This window comes from Cuculus canorus, chromosome 6 (genome assembly GCF_017976375.1).
Source record: "Cuculus canorus isolate bCucCan1 chromosome 6, bCucCan1.pri, whole genome shotgun sequence".
Lineage (NCBI taxonomy): Eukaryota > Metazoa > Chordata > Aves > Cuculiformes > Cuculidae > Cuculus > Cuculus canorus.
The window spans coordinates 35,136,730-35,161,333 of record NC_071406.1 but is presented as its reverse complement, the minus strand read 5'-3'; the positions used below and the strand labels follow the sequence as shown (position 1 = coordinate 35,161,333).

At 39.7% G+C, this 24,604-nt stretch overlaps 1 protein-coding gene across 4 annotated transcripts in view; it reads left to right on the top strand.

Annotated features, from left to right (window-relative positions):
* The window catches only part of DIP2A (disco interacting protein 2 homolog A), a 124,383-nt gene extending 106,222 nt beyond the window's left edge, over window positions 1-18,161 (top strand). For all 4 annotated transcript variants that reach the window (XM_054070369.1, XM_054070370.1, XM_054070367.1 and 1 more), the window contains 13 exons: window positions 1,715-1,838; window positions 2,894-3,015; window positions 3,334-3,445; window positions 3,679-3,788; window positions 4,304-4,434; window positions 5,713-5,881; window positions 7,039-7,209; window positions 10,315-10,376; window positions 12,203-12,260; window positions 12,719-12,793; window positions 13,467-13,641; window positions 16,195-16,318; window positions 17,185-18,161. In XM_054070369.1, the coding sequence (XP_053926344.1) occupies window positions 1,715-1,838; window positions 2,894-3,015; window positions 3,334-3,445; window positions 3,679-3,788; window positions 4,304-4,434; window positions 5,713-5,881; window positions 7,039-7,209; window positions 10,315-10,376; window positions 12,203-12,260; window positions 12,719-12,793; window positions 13,467-13,641; window positions 16,195-16,318; window positions 17,185-17,437 (1,686 nt within the window). In that variant the 3' untranslated portion in view covers window positions 17,438-18,161. The remainder of the gene's footprint in view (window positions 1-1,714; window positions 1,839-2,893; window positions 3,016-3,333; window positions 3,446-3,678; window positions 3,789-4,303; window positions 4,435-5,712; window positions 5,882-7,038; window positions 7,210-10,314; window positions 10,377-12,202; window positions 12,261-12,718; window positions 12,794-13,466; window positions 13,642-16,194; window positions 16,319-17,184) is intronic.
* Window positions 18,162-24,604: the final 6,443 nt, after the last annotated feature.

Here is a 24,604-nt window from a genome sequence, read left to right as displayed (position 1 = left end):
TCTTTCCAGTGAAAAGAACAGCCTGGTGACAAATGTGGTCTGCCCTGTGCTGTGCTGTACTGCAGGCATGTGAGAGAGGCAGTGTGCTTTTGGAAGGTCCAGCAGCAGTCCTTGTGAAGTGAAGGATTTACTTTTGGGTCTCTCGTTCAGACAGGCAAAATGGTTTAGGACATGGTTCAAAGTTCTGACTTTTCTCATGAGTTTCTGAGTTTTTTCTTCTGCTTTAGCAGAAGAAACTGCTTCAATATGGTTATGTTAAAAGCCACAGAACTGACTTATTCTTCTCTCAGAGTAAAGAGAGCCTTTTAAGGGAAGTTTTCTAGTATGAAGAAGCCCCTTTCTGGGTCCTCCCTCCTCCATCATGGTGCATCATCTGTCCAGGCACCAGAGCAATTAGGATCTGCAAACACTGTGACCTACAGCAATTCCAGGACAGAGCAGGATTTCCTTCCACTTCACTCACCTTGCAGGTCTCCAGCTGGGAAGTAACTAACCACTCACACAAGCCAGCACAAAGCAGTCAGAGATTTTGGCAGCCGGAAGGGATCTACCTCTTACCAGTCCACACCAGTTTCCCCCATCTCCCCCAAGGTCCACAAGATTTTAAACCCCTTCAAGTGATGGATTTCCACGTAGCCTCATGTACCAGGGAATGAGGAAGACTAGACAGAGCTTCCAGTCCAAACAAAGCCCTCTCTCCATCAGCCTGTCCCACTGGCTCCCCCAAAACGGGAAGCAGGAAGGCTTCAGCAGTCTGGCTGCTGTTGGATCTGCTTCAAAAGCTTTTTGGCTAAGCTGCTGTTTATACCTTCCAGCTTGGAGGTTTGGTCTAAGCCATTTCCATAAGTTAGTGGATTCTGAGGAAACTGCCTTGCAAAAGATAATGGCTGCTAGAGACAGCAATCTCCAGGTGATCATGGCTGCATCATTACCCTTCAGCAATTCGTGGCCACCTCTGCTGTCTCCCTAATGCTATCACTTTGACCTAATGGCACTGCTCCCAGCTTATATCCAGTCTTGACATGAGTTGGCTAAGCCAAAATCTAAACAGGAGTTGAGTGAGCAGTCACAAATTCCCATGACTTTGTGACTGCCTAAGCAATCCAAAGATACAGCTGTTTCCGTGTGAGGACTTTACAGATGCATAGTGGTTGGAAAAACACTTTCCACAAGACAGGCAGTAGTGAAGCTGAAGTGACAATGCATACCAACCATGGCTCAGGATACCTCTCTGACTTGTTAAAAGAATATCTATACCAAAGACATCAGCAGAGTTCCCTTTGCTCTTTTAAGCATGCTGATTACAAAAACATCTAGAGATTTGGCTATGCATGGTAGGGTAAAGCTGCTGCAGTGCTTCACTTGCTGCTAAAACAGTTGTGTTACTAATACTACTACTGTGTTTTCTCCCTTTGACTGCAAAATTTCAAATATTTCTAAGGTATTCTTTTTGTGGTACCGAACACGTTTAGAAGCTGCTTCACTGATGTTAAAAATAGTATGTATAAAATTCTCTAGCTTTCTAAAAGTTCATGGCACCAGCAGCCTTATTTCTGAAACACTGAGGTAGTCGTAAAAATGTTTACTGTGCTGTTAAAATAAGGACAATGGCAAATATTGTATCTACAGCAAGTACTTTATTCAGTTTATTCAGTTTATTCGGTTTCAGACTGTCCTCCACGAAGTTTTCTCATGTTGCTTCTGTTTCACACAGGGCACTGTAGCTAGCACTGCATCGTGCATACAGTTGCACAAGAGAGCAGAGAGGGTGGCAGTTGCGCTGATGGAGAAAGGTCGACTGAATGTTGGTGACCATGTGGCCCTGGTTTATCCTCCAGGTAAGGCAGTACAGGCAGCAAAAATCAGTGTTAGGCATCACAAGAAAAGAAACTACTCTTTCCGAGACAGAGCGTCCACATAACGGTATGTGGCAGTGACTTAGTGTTTCGAGGAAGACCTCGTTTTTGTCATTTTGTTAAGTTGCTTCTCCAAGTGGCAAGCTATATTTACCGAATATTTCACCTGCCTGCTCCACGTCTGTGGAGTTATGCAAGAGTATTTGATTTAAATCACATGAAAGATTCTTCGATTTTAGACTCAGAGAATAGAATAAAACTGCATATGTGTTTGTTGAAAGCTAGATGGGAATGTCAGTGTATGAACACCCTTTATTTCCTGAATGGCTGTCTCTAAAAGTGCAATCTGGACCCCAGACTTGCATTACTAGCATGTATTTACAAGTGTACCTCAGGAAAACAGTACTTATAAAAGTAGGATGATATTAGGAAGAATTTCTTCACCATGGAAGTGGTGAGACACTGGCACAGGTTGCCCAGGGAAGTTGTGGCTGCCCCATCCTTGGAGGTGTTCAAGGCCAGGTTGGATGGGGCCTTGGGCAGCCAGGTCTAGTGGGATGTCTCTGCCCATGGCAGGGGGTTTGGAATTAGATAATCTTTAAAGTCGCTTCCAACCCTAACTATTCTATGATACTATGATTCTATATTTCGGAGTGATAATTGTGAAAAAAACAAATGTCTGCTTACTCAAAGAAACTGAATCACTATCTTCATAATCTACAATACCTTGTTTTGTTATTCCTGTTATTTTATACCACCTATCCATGAAAATATATCCCTACAGATTTAAAGTTCATAGGGTTTCAATAATTTTTGCTAATTCTCAAATACAAAATATTTAAACCTTGTAGAATTTGGCATGCCTAAGAACAGCCTGTTGGTATGAGGAGACCTTTGTGACAAATCCTTATGAGTCCCTAATAGTGTATATTTTAATTTTCACTAAAAGTGTGTGTGTTTTAATTTTGATGGGAGAGTTTGGCCTTTTGTTCTGATAAAAATGGCTTTGGCTTTAAGTTCACAAATATCCTTTGCAGGAGTAGACTTGATAGCAACTTTCTATGGCTGCCTATATGCTGGCTGTATACCTATCACTGTTCGTCCACCTCATCCACAGAATCTTGCCACCACTCTGCCCACTGTCAAAATGATTGTAGAGGTATGTATAAGACATTGCTCTTGTAATACTTTTGGTGGGTGTAGGATGGTTTATGCAGCCCGATAAAATGCTTTGCCGCAGTCAGTGTAGAATAAGCTAGGAAAAAAAAAAAATACGTATGCTGTGGCTGAGTCAATAAATGCTTTTTCAGAAACTCATTTAAGCTTTTCTTTCTGAACTTGTGATTTATTTTTCTTTGTTTCCGGTGTTTTTCTTCATCTCTTCACCTTACTGTTTATTTCATCTAGGTGTATGTGAAATTACTTGAGCATTCATTCACTAGTTTTATAAGTGTTTTTAATGCTGTGTCTTCTACAGGTCAGTAAGTCTGCATGTATACTGACCACACAAACAATAATGAAACTGCTGAAGTCCAAGGAAGCTGCAGCAGCTGTAGATATTAAAACATGGCCCACTATTTTGGATACAGGTACAGAATGTTTGTCCACTAACCAAAATGTAAATAGTTTGAAGACTGATTTATTTATTTTGTCATACTATAACTGCATAATTGAATGGATCTGTCTTGCATTGCAGTGAAATACCTGTCCAGAAACTACAGAAAGCATCTGGTGTTAATGCTGTTAATGCTGCATTTTTGTCTTGTGCTCTTTATTCAAAATAATAATACGGTGCTCTTCTCTTTTTATATATTTTAAATAGATGACATGCCTAAAAAGAAGCTGGCTAGTATTTTCAGACCTTCATCTCCAGATATGTTGGCATACTTGGACTTCAGTGTGTCTACTACTGGTATATTAGCAGGAGTAAAGGTAAAGTAACAAGAGAGAGATGATTACATGTTTTCTTATATATAGTCATTTTCTGCATTCATTCCTCCTGCTTCTAGGGAAGAAATAAAAAAAGTAAGTGGGCCATCTTAGTGTTCAGAAAGTTTATTTTTAGGTTTGCATGACGTCAGAATGCCTTGATGCTCGTGTTGGAAGCATTCAATCTTACTGTCTCTATGTGAGGAATTACCGAGGGGACTAAATAGAGAGTGTTTGTCACAAAGTTCATGAATGTTTTCTTTTGCAATTTGTGATAGAGATATCAGACTTCGTTTGGCATCATTTGATTTCATGAGAGATGTCGTTTACCAATAGCATGAAAAGTACCTGTGAAATTTTTGGCTCGTATCACTTTCCTGTTTTAAAGGTCCTTAAAAAACTCCAAACCACTACCTGTCATCACATCTTCTACAATCTACATCACATTTCTATCAGTTATTCCGTGTGGTACCCTTTTTTAAAAAATGTCCCTAAGAACACCTGTTTTCCTCTTTCAGATGTCACATGCAGCTACAAGTGCCTTATGTCGCTCTATAAAGCTGCAGTGTGAGCTGTATCCTTCTCGTCAGATTGCCATCTGCCTTGACCCTTACTGTGGCTTGGGATTTGCACTGTGGTGCTTGTGCAGGTATGTTGTTTGAGTCATAGACTTTCTCATACCTTCGTAGCCTTCTCTACAGTCCAAAGGAACAGTTGTGGATAAAACTGTCAGAAAAACACAAATTAAGTTTTTTATATGTATTCCATAAAGTACCATTTGTGGTAACAAAATTCATTGTTAGTTACATGAGTACCTTGGGCTTTGCAAGTGGTATTAATTAGATACCAAATCCAAGAAGAAAAGGACTTCACTTGCTATTTCACATTGATTAATTAAATCCTTTCTAAGTCTTTTGAGATTAAACCATATCTTTTTCCAAGACCCTTAAGGTGTTGACTGCAAGATTGGTATGCACTCAGAAACACTGCTAAAGGAAGGAATTTGTTTCTTAACATGAATGAAACCTAAATTGATTCAATCAAATAGCTACTGTAATGCAGCACATTTTGCAAAGCTGCAAAATTTTCCTTCGTTTTACTCTTTAGAACATTCTATATGTTTTAGCTAATCCGAAGATTTAATAGTGCTTTAGATATTTCATTATGAAAAATGCAGAAACTGAGCATATTCAGTTAGTTATTTTCTAAGGTTATTTTGTAAACAGATAAAATTAATTTTACTGGAGTTAACCTGTTTCTTTGCTCTCCAATTTCCATATCTGGAAAGGAAGTGTACAAAAGGAAAGCAAAAACTTTAACTTTGGTAACATCTTATGATTTATATTATTATTAAAATGAGGGTGGAGGGAGTAGAAACATCAGTAGTGAAAGAAATAAAAATATTTTTAAAGAAGGGAACTATATGTGCCACGCTTTCTATAAGAGTTAATGAAAGGATACTTTGTTTCATCTAAATTACATCTTCATTTTAGTGTGAAGGACTGTTTTATTAAAAATAGGTGTTTATTTCTATTTTAGAATGTTTAAAAAGAAAACAGAAATCCCTCACCATATTGCCCGCTACATAAGAAAGCACATCAGCTCCAGTTAGTAGAAATGGCAAGTGTGTCAGTCTACTTGTTGAAAGCAATTAGAGATGCTGTTGTGTTTTCAAGATGTATTGGTTTATCTAAGCCTGGTTTTAAAGAGGAGCGTGTCACTGATTTTGTTGATAGTAACCAATCTAATAAACATTTGGCAATTTAAGACTGTATGGTCATGGCATTTAGTGTCTTGAAATTAGTGTATAATATTAAAGAAAAGGCAGAACAGTTTTCTTGTGTTTGCTTCATTTTGATTTAATGTAACTTCTGGCTTTTTGACTCTGGCTTGAAGTTTTCATGTTTCTTTTTCTTCCTTTTGCTAGTGTATATTCAGGTCATCAGTCTATTCTAGTCCCTCCTCTGGAACTGGAGAGCAACGTGTCTCTGTGGTTGTCTGCTGTAAGTCAGTACAAAGTGCGTGTCACATTCTGCTCTTACTCCGTGATGGAGATGTGCACCAAAGGGCTTGGGACACAGACTGATACACTGCGGGTGAGTGGACTTAATTTTTCAAGAAACTGGCATACAGACACTCGTATCTTTCTAAAAATATTTTATTTTGCCTTCCAGAAGATAGGTCATAAGTGTTTCTTTGAAAACCTTGTCTTGCTTTTAGGGAAATGCTGAGATTGCTGGAAGTCTCAGCTCTCGTGTTTGTGGTGGGAAGAGAAAAAAAAAGTCTTATGTTTTCAGCTTTACTTATTTGTGCCACCTCTATGCTGCTGGGTATTTCTGAGATTTTGGGCAAAATATTTGGCAAGCCTATGAACTTCTTCTTGTCTGAGATAAAAAAAATAACCAACCAAAAAAAAACACAAACCCAAGGCCCTGCCAAACCCCTAAACCAACAAAACAAAAAAACCCCTAAAAAAGCAAAACAAAAAGCCCCCCCTAAACCTGGCAAGTCTCACCTGCTTTCAGATATCATGGCACCAGAAGTACTGAGATCTAAAATAGATGTAATCTTCCTACCAGCAGCAATTGCACACTAATACATCCATTTATTTTTGAGAGAAACCTCTTTAACTGAAACTTTGTCCTTGAAGAGGTGCCTCTGTCTGAATGGTAGGAGAGTTCCCATGGCTGTAGTAGCTAAGCTGCTCAGGGCTTCCACTGGGAATGTCTGGTAGCTTGTTGTGTTCCATAAAGTGACTACAATGTGCTCATTCTCAGTATAGACAAAAAACTCTGTATCTCTGTTCTCCTGGACCTCACTGAAGGGAAACCTGGTCCACAGCCAGTTGCTACAAGTTCAACTGCACGCTGATGAGAGCTAATAAAGTCTCAAATATTCTGCCTATGTTTGAATTGCTTAACTCTGAGAGCAAGCGGGTCTCTTGTGAACCCAGCCCTGTGACACAAGGACGTTTTGGGTCTTTTTCAGCTCAAAATGATGAATGACTGTGTTACAGCTACATGATGTGAGTAGTTTGCATCTTGTGCATCAAACACTGCCACAAAGCTGCTTGGCACAGTTTTAGCAGGTTGTCCTGGGTGGATGGAGCCAAACTGAGTGCAGTCCGTGTTTGTATTATTTAACCAGTTCATGACAGTTATTCTAGTGACACCTGTTCCACAAATTAAACTAGCTTATTTCTAGAATTGTTGACTTCAAACTTAAAATGTTTTCTTCACAACCATTCACTCAGATGAAAGGAGTTAACCTGTCCTGCGTGCGAACATGCATGGTGGTTGCAGAGGAGAGACCAAGGATTACATTAACACAGTCTTTCTCCAAGTTATTCAAAGACCTGGGCCTGTCTGCTCGTGCAGTGAGCACTACCTTTGGGTGCAGGGTCAACGTAGCAATTTGCTTACAGGTGAGATTAAACTGCTCATTTCTTGTACTTAAAGACAGAATCCCTGGGAACTTTGTAGGAAATAATGTTCGGCTGTGTATAATTTTTTTTTCTAATGAACTAGAGCTCCACTGTTTGCTTGCTTCATCAGCAAGTTAAATTAGCCTTAATGATGTATATTGTGATAATTTTGCTTTTCTGTACTCATTGACTGATTGATTTGCCTGTCTGATACAGAGGATCAGTCCTAAGAAACTTGTTTCCTTCCTACTCTGCAGGAGCAGTATTAAATGAAATACATAGCTTCCTGCTCATAAATTAAATAGTTCAAGCAGTGCTGTTTCAGCTTTTGTGTGATTCAGGTTTTGTCTGTTTGAAAAATCATTTATGTGTGGAATTAAATGGAAGACAGAGTTCCACAAATAATTTTCCTTGGAAAACTGACAAGGTTGGTAGGTTTCTTTACTTTTAAAGATCTCAAATGCAAATATGTTTTTCTTGACTCCTGTGAGAGTTGGACTTCTTTTTTTTCAATTAAAGGTATAAAATTCAAAGCTTTGAGAGGGAGAATATACCGATAAAGTGCACAGCCCTGCTTCACAGACTGGAGATAATGACATGCTGTGGTCCAGGCCTGCCTTTGATTGTATTTTTGAACTGTATTCAGTTGATGATAACCTTGTATGTAAAATTTACCCAGATTAATTCTAAATTTTCGTAATGAGAGGTTTCTTCTCTAGTTATGGAAGGGAAAAAGAAGCCTGTATTCCACAACTTACCTGAAAATTTGGTACTATGTATGGTCTAGAAAATAGTAAAGCACCCTGGGTTTTGGATGATACTTGAGTTAATAGAAATAGATGACACGTTTTTAGTATTGTAAATTTTATTTCCAATTTAATGATATGAATTACACAATTAAGAAAATATAATTCTATGAAGGTTGCTACTGTGCTTCTGCGAAACTATTTTTTCTTTTTTCTTTCTGGTGTCCACTAGATGAAGGAAAGCCTTTTTTCTGCTAAGAATATATTTTAATGTTCTAGATTTCCGACAAGAGAGATGGTTTGGGCCATGAGCTCCTTAAATATGTTGCCATTCGTAATTGTTTCTTTAGTTTCTGTAGTTTCTTTCACGCATGTTGAAGAAGAAAAGGTTTTTAACAACTCCTAGATTATAAAGAAATACAGTCAGAGCGATTTTATCAAAGGTAGAAAAATAGGAAGGATATAAATGAAATTAAAACAACTGTATAGAAAGATTTAAATTCATTTAATAAAACATTTCAGATGCCAAGTTTGACAGAATAGCTTTCTGAATTGCCTTTCTACATAAGAATTTGAAAAGCCAGATTTGGGTTTTTGCAGTTCAGACTATACAGTTCAGGGGAAAAAACAGCTTTTCTACGGAATGTTAAATGACAGGGGGAAAAGTACTCCCAAGAAAACTGTGGGGAAACTGTGTAGGACTGCTGGACAGTTAAGCTTCCCCTTCATTTTATACCTTTTTCATCTCTCCCATCTGTTCTTGAGCCTATTTTTTAGTGGTATATTTTAATCCTCCTTTCTTCCAAAGTGATAGCTGTATTTGACTTTTTAAAATCGTTGACTCTATATCAATGTATATGAATAGCCAATTTGAATGAATATTTGATACAAGTTAGCATGCAAATAAATACATTGTGTCTTCCAATCTTACTGGGCTGGGTTTACTGAGGTGTTTCTGAAGCTGCAGGCAGCTTTTAGACACAGATGGAGGAAGGATTTATGGTAAGGCAACAGACATTACATATTCTTGGTTATGAACTGAGCCTTGCATGTTTCCCAAAGAACCACTTAACAGTGCCCAGCTGTTAGCATGATCGGAAATGGAAATTTTCTTTTCACTCTAAAACAGTATGAGTGTTGTTTTCTGTCTTACTGTGTGTATCTTATGTTTCCAGTGCCTCTTTGTTTGCATTTTCTTTTTTCCCCTTTCTCTCTGTTTCAAACACTGTGATGGCCTCTGTTACTTCTGTTTGTGGTCCTACTGTCAGCCAAACAGGCTGGGCAAGCTGGCTGAACAGGTATAGTGATGCATGTGTGCTTGTGATGTCCTGAAGTCAGCCTGGTTCAGCAGTATTACTCGATAATGAGTGTATGCTATTTGAGAGAGTTTTCATTTGAAGCTGATCAAGTGAGATATTTTTTCCTGAAGAAATTCTGTTTTAGTCACAAAGAAAACTTGTAGCTGAACCATAAAACCTCTTTCTCAAACAAGCAGAAAGGGTTTATAGCAATGATTAAAATTACTGAATGATATTTTCGGTGTCACTGAGCCTCAGAAGTCCTACAAAAGTAGAAGGGAATGTCATTATAAAGACATATTGACTGTTCTCCAGCACTGTAGTCTTGAGTGGTCATGTTTGAATTATGTCTAAAATGAGAAATTCTGCTATGGGGAGGAAACTTCGCCTATGTTTTTTTAGGCTTACATATGCATTTCATAGTAGTATCTAGCTGTCCTGAGATTCAAATCTGCTGGGGAAAGAAAAGGTCACCTGTTCCCGTGATGCGATGTGGGAAACCTCTCACTAGAGTTGGTCAGAGAGTTTATCCTCTGACTGCAACAGAGCTCTGCCTAGGCTGTTGCTGGCAGGAGCTTTGAAAAGACATGAGTTGGTTACAGTTATGTTTTAATTAAATGTTGTGGGTTTTTTTCTTCAAAGTTAGCAAAACTGTTAGGAAGTAGAACAGCTGAGCGTTGGGAAAGGGATTAGTCCCTCATAGATTTGTGCTTATATGCTTTGCACTTGCTACGTAGCTTTTAGAAGAGGTGCTTACCAAAATCAAATTTTTAAAACTTACATTTTAAATTTAAAAATTTTAAAAACTGAAAAATTGAAAAAACTGAAAAAAAACGAAAAACTTTGCTTGTGGATTCATTTACTGATTCCATAAAACGTCAAAGCTTTATGGCAGTCACTTTAGAAAGGGGCTATATTTTACTATATTTCTCATAGACTAGGGCAGTACTTTAGAAGTGTCAGTAAAAAAGGGAGACAAATTTGTTAATTTATATGGCTGTGAGAATGAAAGCAGGATTTTCTGGCCTCTGTTGAATTTGTTTCTTCTTTTTGATTCTTAGGGAACAGCAGGACCAGATCCAACAACAGTCTATGTAGATATGAGAGCACTTCGACATGACAGGTACAGATTATGTTAAAGCATTAACTATTTAACGACTTTAGAGGAGAAAGTTAAGCCTTGTTGCGTTGCATTGATATGTTGAGAATTTCTTGACAGCAGCTAATCCCTCATCACTGTATACAAGGAACCCCATCCTAGAGAATCCTTTAGTGACGGCTGTGTGATGAAAGTGATCCAAAATCTTCTCCATCACTTGTTCTGCTCTTCCTTTCTAGATCCTCACCTCAGTTGCTGTCTGTTCGTCAGGCTTGTATAGACTTATTAGGTATTCCTTACCTAACCAGACTGTTAGCAAAAGGTGACTTTGCCAGCTGACTGGCTAGTCACAGAATCACAGGAAAAGAGTGGACAAAATCTCTGGATGTCCCTTGTGCAACCTCCTGCCTGCAGCAGGACCAGCTTCAAGGCTTCATCAGGTTACAGAGGGCCAGGACCAGTATGGAAAATCTCCAAGAATGGAGATCCTACTCCTCTCTGGGTGTATGCGACGAGACTGGTGCCCTCTTCAGGAGAAGTTTTCCTTACTGTTGTTTCTCATCTTGTCATCTTGCATATTATGTCCCTGGCCTCTTCTTGTGGTGTGCAACTCTGAGAAATCTGGCTCCATCTTCTCTTTAATAATCCTTTAGGCAGTGGGAAAAGTGCAGTCAGAGCCACGCTTAGGTTTGTTTTTTTTTTTTTTCCTCCAGATCAAAACAACTCGATTCCCTCAGCCTTCCCAGATGTAATAAATTGATGTCAGGCCTGTACTGCAGTGTATCAAAACACACATGCGTGTACGTATGTACACATATGTCATTTGGAAACTTTTCAAGGATACATCATTCAATCAGACAATTCTGTACTCATAATTTGTGTATTTATTCATCTCTTGATTAACTTAGTTAATGCAAATGCTTAGCACCAAGTTCAAAATGTGAGAACAGTAGGGTACATACACATATGTGTTTGTTTCTATACTAACTTTAAGAAAGATAAAGATGTGGTACATTTACTTTAGTTTTTTCTAGTTGATAATGTTAAAATACGGGGCTTATGTTAACTGGCAGCTTTTGTGACTACTCATCTCTAATCTTTACAAGCTTAAATCATAGATATTAGAAGACAAACTAGTCACCATCATTTGTGTGACACTGATTTGGCATTTGAACAGATCAATGTAAACTACAGTAATTTACTTCTTATGTAGTATATCACCATGACTTGCATGGTATGTATTTCTGTTAAAAACTAGTCCAGAGATAGCCTCAAAGCTTCCACTATGTTCGTCAGTTTTAGCCTCTTGAGTGTAGGGACAGTGAAATACAGCATAATGTATAGGAGCCTCTTCTCTTGTACGCCTCTCCTCCTGAACTCAATTCTTGTTCCTTCAGCCAATGTGTTATCTTACTAAGTTATGCTACAAACAGGCTGCACAGTGTCACTTAATTGTGCTTAGGCTGCTCGCTCTTCGCTTTTTGTAATTCCTGCTGATGTTCTGCTGTAGTTCAGTGTGGCAAGCAGGTGTCCAGGTGAGTCCAACAAAGGTGAATATAAAATATTGATGGAACTGCAATCCTAGAGTTCTGTGGGGAAAAGATACTCATGCCTCCAGAGTGCTGAGTTTCTGATTCTTGAAAAAAAACCCACGTTCTATGGAATAATACAGAAGTCTTGAAGACAGATAGAAACTCTTTACTGTCTCACTGCATCGTGAATAACTAAGCATAATTGGCTGGCATAACAGTTTGGTCAGTGCAGCTAAGGATAGGATGACATTGGAGCACATGTAACTTCTATTTAAGTTCATAAACACTTGTACAAAATACATTCTCTTATTTTCTCAGGGTGCGTTTGGTAGAGAGAGGTTCTCCACACAGTCTGCCGCTTATGGAGTCTGGGAAGGTGAGTGGTTGAGATCAATCCTTCCTCCTTGTGACCCTTACCTGGGTGGTGGGCTGGCTTCAGCTGGATCTCAGTACAGAATCTGTGCAATGATCTTCACTAGTCACAGTCTATCTAGGAGAGTCACTGGAAAGCACAAAATGAACAACTAGTTAAAATGAAGCTAGATGTGAGAAGGTAAGCAAATAAGATATGTTGCTACGACTGAAAAAATCAGAGGCTTTCATGTGGAGAGCATTTTTCGGGTGTGAAACTTCATCTCTTTAGCTGCAAATAGCTGCTTGGAGTTTAAATGACTAAACGACTTGGTAGGAAGAGATGGTTGATATTTATGGTGCAGAGGAGTAAAAGGGAAAGAATGGCACAAAACCGACTTCTGTGGCTCTGCATTATTAAATTTTCTTTGATTAATTTAAATTCTCTTAACTTGTATTTTAAACCTTTGCTTCTTATTCAAGATTCTTCCAGGAGTAAAAGTGATCATAGCACATACAGAAACCAAGGGACCTCTGGGAGACTCACATTTAGGAGAGGTAAGTCTTTGATGATGTTGTACTTTGTTTATTGGTAGCTATTTAATATATAGATAAATCATGTCTAATAAGTGTCTGTCTCTTAGTTGGACAGTCACATAATATGGCAAGTGAATGAACTCTACAGAGTAGAGCTGGAACTGTTTACATGCTTGTATGTAGGTCTGCATGCAAACTCTGCCAAACTGTGGGGGGCCAGTACGAGTTGGTATCAGTTGATGAGTCTGATTGGCAGCTAGAAGAGGCAATGAATATCTTATGTAGTCCAACCAGTGGACAGTAGTAATGAGGTAATTTACTGTCTGGTTTAATCTTTGTTTTATATATATCTGGATTTGCTATACTAAGATGCCCATCTAATGGAAGATGGCAGACTAACAGGTGTTCCTTTCGAGGAAGCCAAATGCCTTAGTTCATTTTTCCTCTTTACCATCCCCAATGACGTGTATATAAAACTGTTTTTACTCCTCTTTCCTCGTCATTTTCTGTGAGGCATTAACTCTGAAGTTAATGAATTATTTTAATAAAACTACTACTGGTATTTTAGGAGCAACAAAATTGTCAGTGGAACAAATCTTTTAAATGAGTAAATGATGCTGCTTGAGTCTGGCAAAATAACCTGTGTTTATATGGGAATTATTCTCTTTTGTTGTTTGGGTTTTTTATCCCCTAGATATGGGTGAGTAGTCCACACAATGCTACTGGTTACTACACAGTGTATGGAGAAGAAGCACTGCACGCTGATCACTTTACTGCTCATTTGAGTTTTGGAGACACTCAGACCATATGGGCTCGGACTGGGTACCTTGGCTTTCTGCGCAGAACAGAACTTACTGATGCTAGTGGAGGTGAGAGAAAACAAATGTATTTGGAGAGGCATGTGTTTAAAACTTAGGGGTACTTGAGCTAGTGAAAAGTGAGCAGTCCTGCAAGTTCATCCTGGTATTTGTCAGAGAAAATTGCAACAGCAATTTTCAACAGTGTAACAGCAATTGTTACAGTGAACATATTCTGTGATGGGCAATCATGCAAAATGAGAAATTCTTAATGCCCTTTTGACAGATACAGAATTCTGTCGATGATGAAAAATGTTGATCTTCCTTTATTTCCACTTAGACAAAATAATAGGAGCACATTTGTTTGAAGCACTAGAACCTTTCTACTCAATTTTCTTCTGAAACTTACAGACAGGGTACAGTATTTCAGTTCTGGGTTAGAGAATACAAATAATGTTGTCACTCAGCAGTTTTAGGACATGCACAAATAGCAGTGATTTCCTAGCCTTCAGAAGTTGAAGATCTAGAGGAGTAACTTCTCCATATTTTTTCCAGTATAGAAAATAAATTCTTCATCTCATTTTCACAGTTTAAGCCAAGATGTCTGAACTTGAGAAATGTAAGCAGATGGAAGAAAAACTCCTTTTTCTGTTGAGAGAGAATATGGACTAGGTATAACTCTTGATTATCACACATTTTAAAAAAAAAAGTAATCTTCAAACATCCTAAGAAAAGGAGTTGAATGCTTATAACTTATTAGCAAATATATCTTGCTAATTGTCTGTGACTGGACTTAAATGAGCAGCGATATCTACATTCATAGTGTTAATGCCCCTCATTGCCATCCCTGGATAATGAACTGTAGGGGGTTCACAGACACCTTTTACATTTCTTGTAATCACTCATAGTGCAAGGTATAAAAGCAGCATTCTCTTAAGTCTCAGTTTGAGAGGCACCATACGTGTCCATCGTACTTCTAGTCCTCCATTACGTGAAGGAAGAAGAGTGATTGAGGAGAGAACTTTGATGGAGGTGCAGACTTTTGTTGAGGTGCTACTCCATTCATTGTAGTGGATACCAGTCCAGGGTTCAGAAATGGTCCGTGATGTAACTCTGTTGGATCTAGATGCTAAGAGAGGATCATTCTCCAGTCTGCTGTCAGGTGTGCTTTTCAGCCTCCCTGGGGCTCTTGAGAACAAGAATGGTGGATGCTATTGCTCTGGCTGGAGAAATTCCTGCAGCCCACACAATTCCATCTCCTCCAGAGCATTGTCATGCAGGCTTCCCTCTTCTATAGTCAGAGTGCCATCAGAGAGCAAAAGGTGAGTTGTGAAGAAACAGACTTCATCAGTGATATGTGGCATCCTTAGCCCACAGCTACCAGAACTACACGGAAGGGTCCCTCCTTGGCACCAAGCCTCTCCACCCATTCAGCTTAAGCCTGCTTAGTACACTGACGAGTTCTGTGTTGGCCAGACCCACCAGAGTCTCTGTTCCTTGAAGGAACGTGATCTCAGGTTACTGGGGGGAGTTGATGTGATACAGATCCAGCTTTTACTGTTTGTCATCTTCACCTTTGGATCTGGTAGAGCACAATAAAAGAACACTCAGCCAAGGTGCTCTAAGCTTCTCTTGCATGTCTCCTTGTCTGATTTTCTGGGATAGTTCCTGACCCCCAGGCTGCTTAGTGCAAGGTTCTGCACAGGACACTTTAATGGAATTGTCCTTCTGTCACTCTTCAGAGTGCAATGGCTCCTTGTTCTTGATAAAACTGGTAGCTGAGAGAAAGTGGAATCTGTGAGTAGCATTCATAAAGAGAGAAAAGTTGCAGGTGGCAAGACACCAGGTTTTAGTGCCTTGCAGCTTTCTAAAAAATCATGTGTCATAGAGATTTTAATCACTGTTGAACAGTGTAAATTGTCCTTTAGTTTGTCAGCATTTGACAGGCTGTGTATGGTGGAACAACGTCACAAGTATGTATGAAATAGAGTGCAGTTTCCCAGCATACTTTTTGTCAAGTTACAAGAGCAAGCAGAATTATAAAATAGGTGCAAAAATACCCAGAGTTGAACGGAACAACATTAGAGGATGAACATGGCAATGTGGAGACCATGCCCTTTGAGAAGGGTCTGGGAAAGCTTTCTGTATTTAACCTAGCAAAGCTAAGGCTGAGGATGGGGGCTGTGGGGAACTGAAGAGGCTGAGAATAATATTGCTGGCATAAGGAAAGGTGGGTATAAGCTGGTTTTAAAACAAAAAATAAATAAATTGGAAATTGGAACAGTGTTCCTGTCAGTGTGCTCTGGTAAGATTAGTGGGACAAAAAGTTGCTCTAACAATGGGTTTTGATTTGGTTTATGAACTGAGATTACATTACATGAGAGAAGAGGCAGAACTGGATGAACCAGAAATTCTTTTTAGTTTGGTTTCATTCACTTGGAGTCAATAGGCGGAAGCGTTAAATGACTTCTTAATTCTCTTCTTTCCAAATGGTAGTTTAACATGTATTAGACTTCTCTTAGGAAGCACCAGGAACACCTTAGAACGTCGGGAATAGGCACATATGAATGACCGTGTTTGTTCTGTAAATCTGATTATGTTTTAAATGTCTGTACTATATTGCAGAGAGGCATGATGCCCTGTATGTGGTGGGCTCTCTGGATGAAACACTGGAGCTCAGAGGAATGAGGTACCATCCCATTGATATAGAGACCTCTGTAATACGAGCACATAAGAGCATTGCAGAATGGTGAGAGCCTCAATATTACTTTTCTGTATCCCTTTTATTTCTTGTAAATTAGCAGAAGTCAGGCTTTGTGGAACAGCATGCTAGACTGAGAGCTTGCAGTAGAGGGAACCCACAAAAACTTTGCTTAGAAATGACTACAGTGAGAGTAACTGAAACGCCTCTCTTTCTGCTACCACTGCCACTCAAAAAAAAAAAAAAAAAAAATAAGGCCCACCCTTTTATCAGAGTTTGATCTCCGTAATCTGAAAGACAGGGAGGGCAGAGCATGAACTGGGGGGGCATCAGAGCACTTGCAAGCTGTGGTGTTAACTCCCTTGGCTGTATCAGAACATACACGCTTAGATATGGTAAACACGTCTCAAGAATTTCTTGCATGATACCTTTTAACACTGATTATTCTAACATTATTATTCTGCTTTGGTCCTAATGGATGATCTATGCCATTTGGCTGTTTATTTGAAAACCTTGGGAGGGTTTGTGTTTCCTGTAATAGCCTCTGAAGATTTATGCAAGTACATTAGTATCAAGTATGTACACACTGAATGTGAAATCTTAACGGTTCCTGGTTTAATACATAAGTACAAAGGACTTTTCAATACAGGATTGTGTACATATGAGAAAGACCTACTTATGTTTTGTACAGGGGCAATTAAAAAGCAAGTAGCAGAGAATATCCCAAGAAGCTACAGCTTTAATACCTCTTGATATACAAATATTTTCACATCACTGTTATGTCACTTGTTCTCATTTGCTATATCGATCAAGTCCTTACACAATTTATTTCCTGTCAGTCTCTCTTTGATAACTAACTTCCTTTGACTTTGTGTTTTTTTTCCTCACCATTAATATTTGTAACATGCCAACAGTGCTGTGTTTACGTGGACCAACTTGCTTGTGGTGGTTGTGGAATTGGAAGGCTCTGAACAAGAAGCACTGGACCTGGTCGCACTGGTGACAAATGTGGTTCTGGAAGAGCATTATCTTATCGTAGGTGTTGTAGTCATTGTGGATCCAGGTGTTATTCCTATCAATTCCCGTGGTGAGAAACAACGAATGCACTTGAGAGACGGGTTTTTAGCTGACCAATTGGATCCTATTTATGTTGCCTACAACATGTGAAACCAGAAAATCACATCAAGGCCAAAGCACCAAAATCAAGGGACTTGCCAAATAAAAACACAGGAATCCATTTGCTGTGTTTTTAAAAGTTGTTGAAGACCATAGGAAGTTGGAGATACTGATCTTGACAGACCTTCATCTGTCAGATTTCATTTGCTTTCATAAATTCATTGTCACAGTCACGGCTGTCTTGGGATGGAGAGTTTACTGGAATTCCTGAAGGAATCTTACTAGAACTATCATGGACCAATGTTTTTTACAATAATTATGAATGTCAGTACTTGATGCACTGCATAAAAGGACATAAGGTGGGGCGGGGACAGAACACCAGCTATGAGGAGGACTCTTGGAAATAATACTTAAAAGTCATGAGTAACCATTCAGAGTTCACCCTCTATGTGAATTGTTTGCAGTATATTGGCCGTATCTGGGTTGGGATGCAGATTTCAAGATTGCACACATCTCTACCATAGTCTCTACTGTACTGAAAGGAATTTTGCACATATTTGAGATTTTAAAATGCAGCCTTTTTATTTTAAATCACTGACTCATCCCTATTCAGAAGAAACAAATTCATTCCAATCCTGATTCAATATAACAAGTTATGCTGCTGTTCAGCTTTTTTGTACCAAACAAAAACAAATACTGCAACTGTAACAACGTTACTTATTGTGCCATGCTGGACTCTGTAATGCTATAAACTTTATAATAAAATATAAATTAATATCCAGTTTTAACTACTTGATGCAGGAGCCTTCACTGCTCCTGCTGTTGTAAGTTCATGTTAAAGTTGCTTGTTTTCATAGCATTAGCTGTTAATTAGTGCCCTGCATAACACCAAGTATTTGAAAAGTCATTCCAAAGCCAATAGTCTCTGAATGATTTCTAGAAATATTTACAAAGCATGGTTTTACGATATGTTTTCTCTAAGTATCCCATGCTAAAACTTAATTATAGTGATTTTTTTTTCCACCATGGAATAAGATATTCAGTGTTAGTTAGCTTGATCTGCTGTGGTACAAACTTCCTGGTTTTTTGACACACTTTTTTGTTCAGGCTTCAATATCCAGTTGGTTGAGTCACACTTGGCTAATTAAGGTTTGGAAGTTTCTGCCTGATCTAATATTGCAGTGAACCTAGTTCAGAAGGAGGATGTGAAGTTGTTGAAATACTTCATGTATTTGAAGGTAAGCACGAGATTAGCAAATAATTATTTTTATAGAGTTGTTAAAGACTTTGAGCTACATAAGGGTTTTTTAATAATGCATGTGTTTGGCAAAAGAGCCAGGTTTTTCTGCAAGGCAATTCTGCCTGGATCAGTGCCTAAGAAAGAGAGATGTCAGTCTCCCAATGCAAGGATATAAAATTAACTCTCAGTCAAATAAACTATAAAATCTTAGACAAAAAAGCTTTCATATATAGTAGTTCTTCACCCTCCTGGTGTTTGACTGTGGTGTATTATGCAGCTACATACTCTGGCTGTAATTACATACAGAACTCATGCAATTAAGCACAGCAGCCACTAGCATCGGGCTCCTCATATAAGAACAACCGGCAAAAGGAAAGAACCAGCTAACACCGATTTTAATGTTGTAGTTTTTTAGCAAATAAAGCATTGTAAGGTTTTTGTATTGAGGTATTGATGACAGTGAGACGAGTTGCCTTGTAATAACTAAGAACAAAAAGCACATTAAACATTTCAAAACAGCTCTTGAAAATCTGACTTGCCGAATGTTGAAACTTTTGCTGTTACATGTAAAGCTCCGCTCCTCTCCAGGGTGCGGGTTTGGACAGTTTAATGCCTAAAGCGCTTTTTCTGAAATATTTCATCACCGCTGCTTTACAGCTGAAGCAACCGTGCAACCCCGGCCCCGCACTCGCCCCCCACCCTGCACACGCCCTGTCCAACACCGGCGGGTGCACACTGGGGAGAAGCCGTACTGCCACCCCGTGTGTGCGCCAAGGCCTTCACGCTCTCGGGGCTGCTGTGGGGAGCAGCTGCACAGCTGTGCACTCTGTGGCAAAACCTTTGTTTCCTCCTCGCACCTCGCCCTCCACCTGCACACCCACATGGGCAAGCGCAGGTACCAGCTCCCCATCTGCAGGAAACTCGCCCTTCAAGTGCAAGGACTTCATCGGGCCCTGGCAGAGGCTGCCCAGGGAGGGGGTGGAGTCACCATCCCTGGAGCTGTTTAAAAGGTGGATAGACGAGGTGCTCAGGGACATGGTTTAGTGGCAGATGGGAATGGTTGGACTGAATGATCCAAGAGGTCTTTTCCAACCTGGTGATTCTATGATTCTGTGATTCTATGATTCTATGACTGCAGGAAGCTCTTTGGGCACGCCTCGTGCCTTGCACCTCGCCACCCACAGCCACATGCGCACTGGCAAGAGGCCCTTCGGGTGCGAGGACTGCAGGAAGGCCTTCGTGCAGAAGGCGGGGCTGGTCCTCCACGTGTGCCTGCACACGAGGGAGCAGCCCTACAAGTGTGATGGCTACTGGAAGAACTTCCACTCCTCTGCACATCTCCTGTTGCACCAGCTCCACCTGCAGGAAGGCCTTCAAGCAGGCATTGTCCCTCAAGCAGCATCTGAAGACCCATGAGGAGCACGAGCCTCCCTGCTGCTCGCTCTGCAGCTGAGCCTTTTCCAGGTCCTCTTACCTCCAGCTTCACATGAGAATACAGAGTGGGGAGCAGCTGTACCACTGTTTGCTTTGCAAATGGACGTATGCCAAAATTTCCACCTTTGAAAAATGTTGTACAAAGGATCAGTGGGATGAGGAGGGGTCTGGTGTTGGACCCAGGCTGGTGACCACCAGGGTGAAAGCACTGGCTGAAAAGAAACAGCAGGAGCAGAAACAGGAGGAGCAAGATGGCAGCCTCGAGCATCCTCATCAGGCTGACCCAAAGCAGCAGCAGCAGCAGGTGGGAAGGCTATAAAAGTCACTGAAACGTGAACTGTTCCTGGCCCTCCGCAACGTGGCTTATGAGAGGTAGAGGGTCTGGTTTAATTTTTGTCAAAAGGAAATTATATGCTGCACCAGCGTTACTGCAGTGTATGTTTCCAGATGGAATTCTTTCTCTGGTGCAAGGTTGAATGCAAGCATTTCTGAGTGCAGCAGATATAAAAGTCTGCTGAGGCTCCCTACAGTCGGTGTGGCATGCCGAACGCTCTCTGCTTACAGGAGAATTCCACCATGTCAGCAGCATTTTCTAACACAAACTTCCAGGTGTTCCTGACCAGAGCACCTGTTTTTACCCAGACTGAGAAGATGCTGCTTTGTATGCAGAAATAGATTCACTTTTAATCTCTTAAACAAAGGCAAAGTTTTTGTTTAAAGAGGCTAGAGAGGTGGCATATCTACAGAAAACATTTGTACAAACAGTGGGTTTAGGAAACAAGCAGGAATTTATCCTGCAGAAAACAGTTTGTTTTTTAAGGCAATGTGTGTAGTGAGAAGATAGCATCTTTAATTCTTTTCTGTTAATTACAACAAAGCATTGTGCTTAGCATCCAGACAGTGCTGTAAAGCCCAGGTAACAATTTTTATTGCTAAAACAAATTAAGCTGTCGTTTTCAAAACTAATGAAAATAGATGTCAAAAATCTGTTACTCATCTTAAATTGAACAAGTTTGACATTTGAAATCCCAGCTTGTAGTAAAGGTACAAGAATTTATTTTTTTAATTTCTTTTCGGTTTCTATAGCATATTCACAACTCTATTTTAAGACCAAAAGAGAAATTTTCCAAAAGCTTTCACATGTCAAGTATTGCAGTGTATCAGGTCAGAAATTATGTGGTAGAGTTAATTAAGATGGTAGAGTTAGCTGCGCTAGTTAGCTGCATTACAACTAAGAACTAATTTACAGCTGGCAAAACTGCAGTGAATAATCGTCTAACCTTTTGTGTTTCAGGAATTACTTGATGCTGGATATACAAGGCTATAACTCATCGTTGAACTGATGTTTATATTCAACTAGTTAATACACTTCAAATATTTACATGGTCAGATATTTCAAGTGAGATGTTTCTAAGCTGGTGTTTCTTGTCATGACAAATTATAATGTAAATTTTTGCTACAGTCCTTAGATTTTGAGTTGTGACCAGTTGTGTTGTTTCTGAAAATACCAGCAAATAAACTCTCCAATACTTGTTTTGGAAAGCAGGCATCCATTATTACAGTGCTGTATCCCCTACTGGGATAATTCAACCAATTGTGCCTAATGAGATGAGCTGATGATGGTTACAGAATCTTATTTCCCATCTACATGCATGCATATAACATTTCCCAGGAATCTTAAGCATATTCTGTTACTTTCCAAGGACTAATTTTAATTTTACTATGAACTTCACAACAGCCAAATATCCACTAACTGGGACAGGACCAGTTCTCTGTCTGACCTTATATTGTTTAGGTAGAGAGAGAAACGATAAGGAAACGAAGATGATTACAGAAGAAGACACATCTGTTCAGCACATATCATACTTAACACAAGATGTTATCATTTCTTAAGAAAACAGTGTCTGGAAAAGCACTGTTTGAAAAAAAAAAATATCAGAGGGACATTCTGTCTGTAATTTCCAAAAAATAGTTACTTAAGTGAGCCTTAACTGAAGTTAGAATAATGATTCCGCTTTAGATTAAACCAGAGAATTCCACTTTGTCAGTAGCAACTACTTCTTGCATCGATGTTGTTTAGAATGAACGTAGACACACTTGGGTTTTATTTCCAGTTCAATCATGCCAGTGCCTTATAAGCAGAGTTCTATATTTTTTTTGTATTTCATTACATGTTATTAAAATAATATACAGCACTGTCTTTTCCTCCAGTCACTTTTTTTAAAATCCTGTTTTCAGCTGGACATGAAAGTTTGCTTATGGAAATGAGAAGCATTTTGTTATTTTCTGGCATTCCTTAAAACTTAGCTTGAAAAGCTAACTGCAAAATAGTGATTTGTTGTTATTTCTGGCATTTTTCTTTGCCAAATGTGGACGACAGTGGCCTGAGGATTGTGTCTGTACTTGTAACACAGCATGCCTACATGTAGAATCCAAATGTCAGTGGCAAGAAAATACAAGAGTTTCATTTCAATGATCAGTTTTATGTTGCTCTTTAAAAGTTTTGGAGATGTTTTGTTTAAAAAGCTTCCTATTTTGCTCTTCTGGTTTCTTACAGTCAGCTGCCCTCCCGCTGCAATCAGAAGCCTGCACTGTTTGAGATGCAGGATGAGCTCAAATTTTGTACAGGCAAATCCAGCTTTGAGAATATTTCAGAATGGAAAAACTGAAAGTTAAGCTCTGATGCCCTGACTGTTGCATTACAGTAAGGCCAGGCAGATCCTTTAGATTTAATATCTGATGAGGGAACAAATTAAATGCATGGATCACTCACAGAAATGCTGCCACTTCCTTTTGAAATTTATTTTTCATCTTTAATGTACAGGGGAAGCAGGAATGTGCTTCTGTGTCACTAGACTGCCAGGATGGAGGAGCACCTCTCAGTGCCATCACAGCTTGCAGCACAGAGCCCTGAATGCATGGGAGATGCAGCGTGGCAGTGCAATTGCTTTACTCCGTCTAACAAAGTCAGGGGTGTTCCTACTCTGGGATCTGTAAAAGTTCGCATTTGATTTGTGGATAAAGCGTATTTTATTTTTCTTTGTAAGATAATTTATTTTTCTTGCTGTCAGCACATGAACTCTGCTGTCGAGTGATTCAGCCTGAATGCACATCCCACTGACAAGTAATGAGCTGAAGATCATTTATTTTCAGGTGTGCCAACAGCACTGATCAGCCCTCCCAGTAAGATAAGTACTCTTCCAGTGCTGGTAATTTTGTGTCTGATCCAGAGAGAGGGTTCCCTTTCACAGATGCACTTTGCCTATAATTACCTGGAGAGAGAGTGAATGTGCAGACTGTGATTCAGCAAAGCTACAATACAGTGTATGTGTACTAAATGTGCCCCTTTAATGTTCCTACTTTGTGAAGTTAAGTTGAGTCTGTTGAAAAGTCTCAGGCTCTTCCTGTTGTTATACTTCCTGATCTTTGTTTCACTTTTAGTACTGTCAATAAGTAGTTCTTGTCCTGACATAGCATTTAAGATAAGAAACTATCTGTTGGTGCCCTCCCTGATGGAAGGGAGTAAAAATATAAATGAGAAATATGTCTAAATGTTAGGTAGGTGCTGCTACTGTAATACTGTGGTTTCGTCCTTGGACAGCCTCCCAGGATCCTGAGGGTCCCACAGAGCTCCATGTTACCAAACCAGCTTTTCTGCAGTTTGTCACACACTGATCTGCACTACTGAGAAAAATGTAGATTTTCTGAGCTCTGCTGGAGTTGATGCAATATCAGATCAATCTAACAGTGCCGGTGAGATATTGTAAGGGTAGACTCACCTCAGGTATCCAACAGGCTGATTCTATTGACTGGGATTTCGGCATAACTGAGAATTTAGTAATGTCATTAGCCTGTCACCTTCCCTTTCTGCAAAGTAAACTGTCCCTGCCACAGCCTGAAAACCAGTGGTGTCAGGACTGGCACTTCTGGGTATCCAGCCTGTGGTGGCTGGGATGTTAGTGAGTTGCTTAAGCCTCATGAGGCTCCTTCAGAGACAGCTGTCATGTCTGCCTCTCAAAATTCTGACACCTGCTCCTTGGTCATTTTCAAGGCCAGAGCGATTTTTTTTCCCCCCAGAAAGCCTTGCTGTGCCTCTGGGCCCGTCCCAGCATTATTCACACTCTTCGCTGGCATGGCACCATCCTTTTTCTAGGCTGGACATGGGGCTTGTGCAGCCCATGGCAAAAGGGTTGAGGCTATGGCTCTGAGTTGACGTGTGGGAAGAACTTTATAACTCGGGAAGAGCTATAAAGCAGGTATATTTATTGATGCATCAAGTGCAAGCAGGATAGCTCCACCTAGATTGCACACCAAGAAACAAAACAGTTGCCTATTTGTTACACTGAAGTATGCATATTAATTAAATTTAACAAGTATGTCTATTATAATCATTCCCCGGAATTTATTTACGTAGGTTCCCTCCCTTTGATGCACGCGCTCTGCCCTCTGGGGTCTTGGGCAGGGGGCTTCTGGAGGAAGGCTTGCAGTCTTCTTCATGGTGAACTTCTCAACTCTTCTTCTTGTGTATACTCTTAGACAGCTTG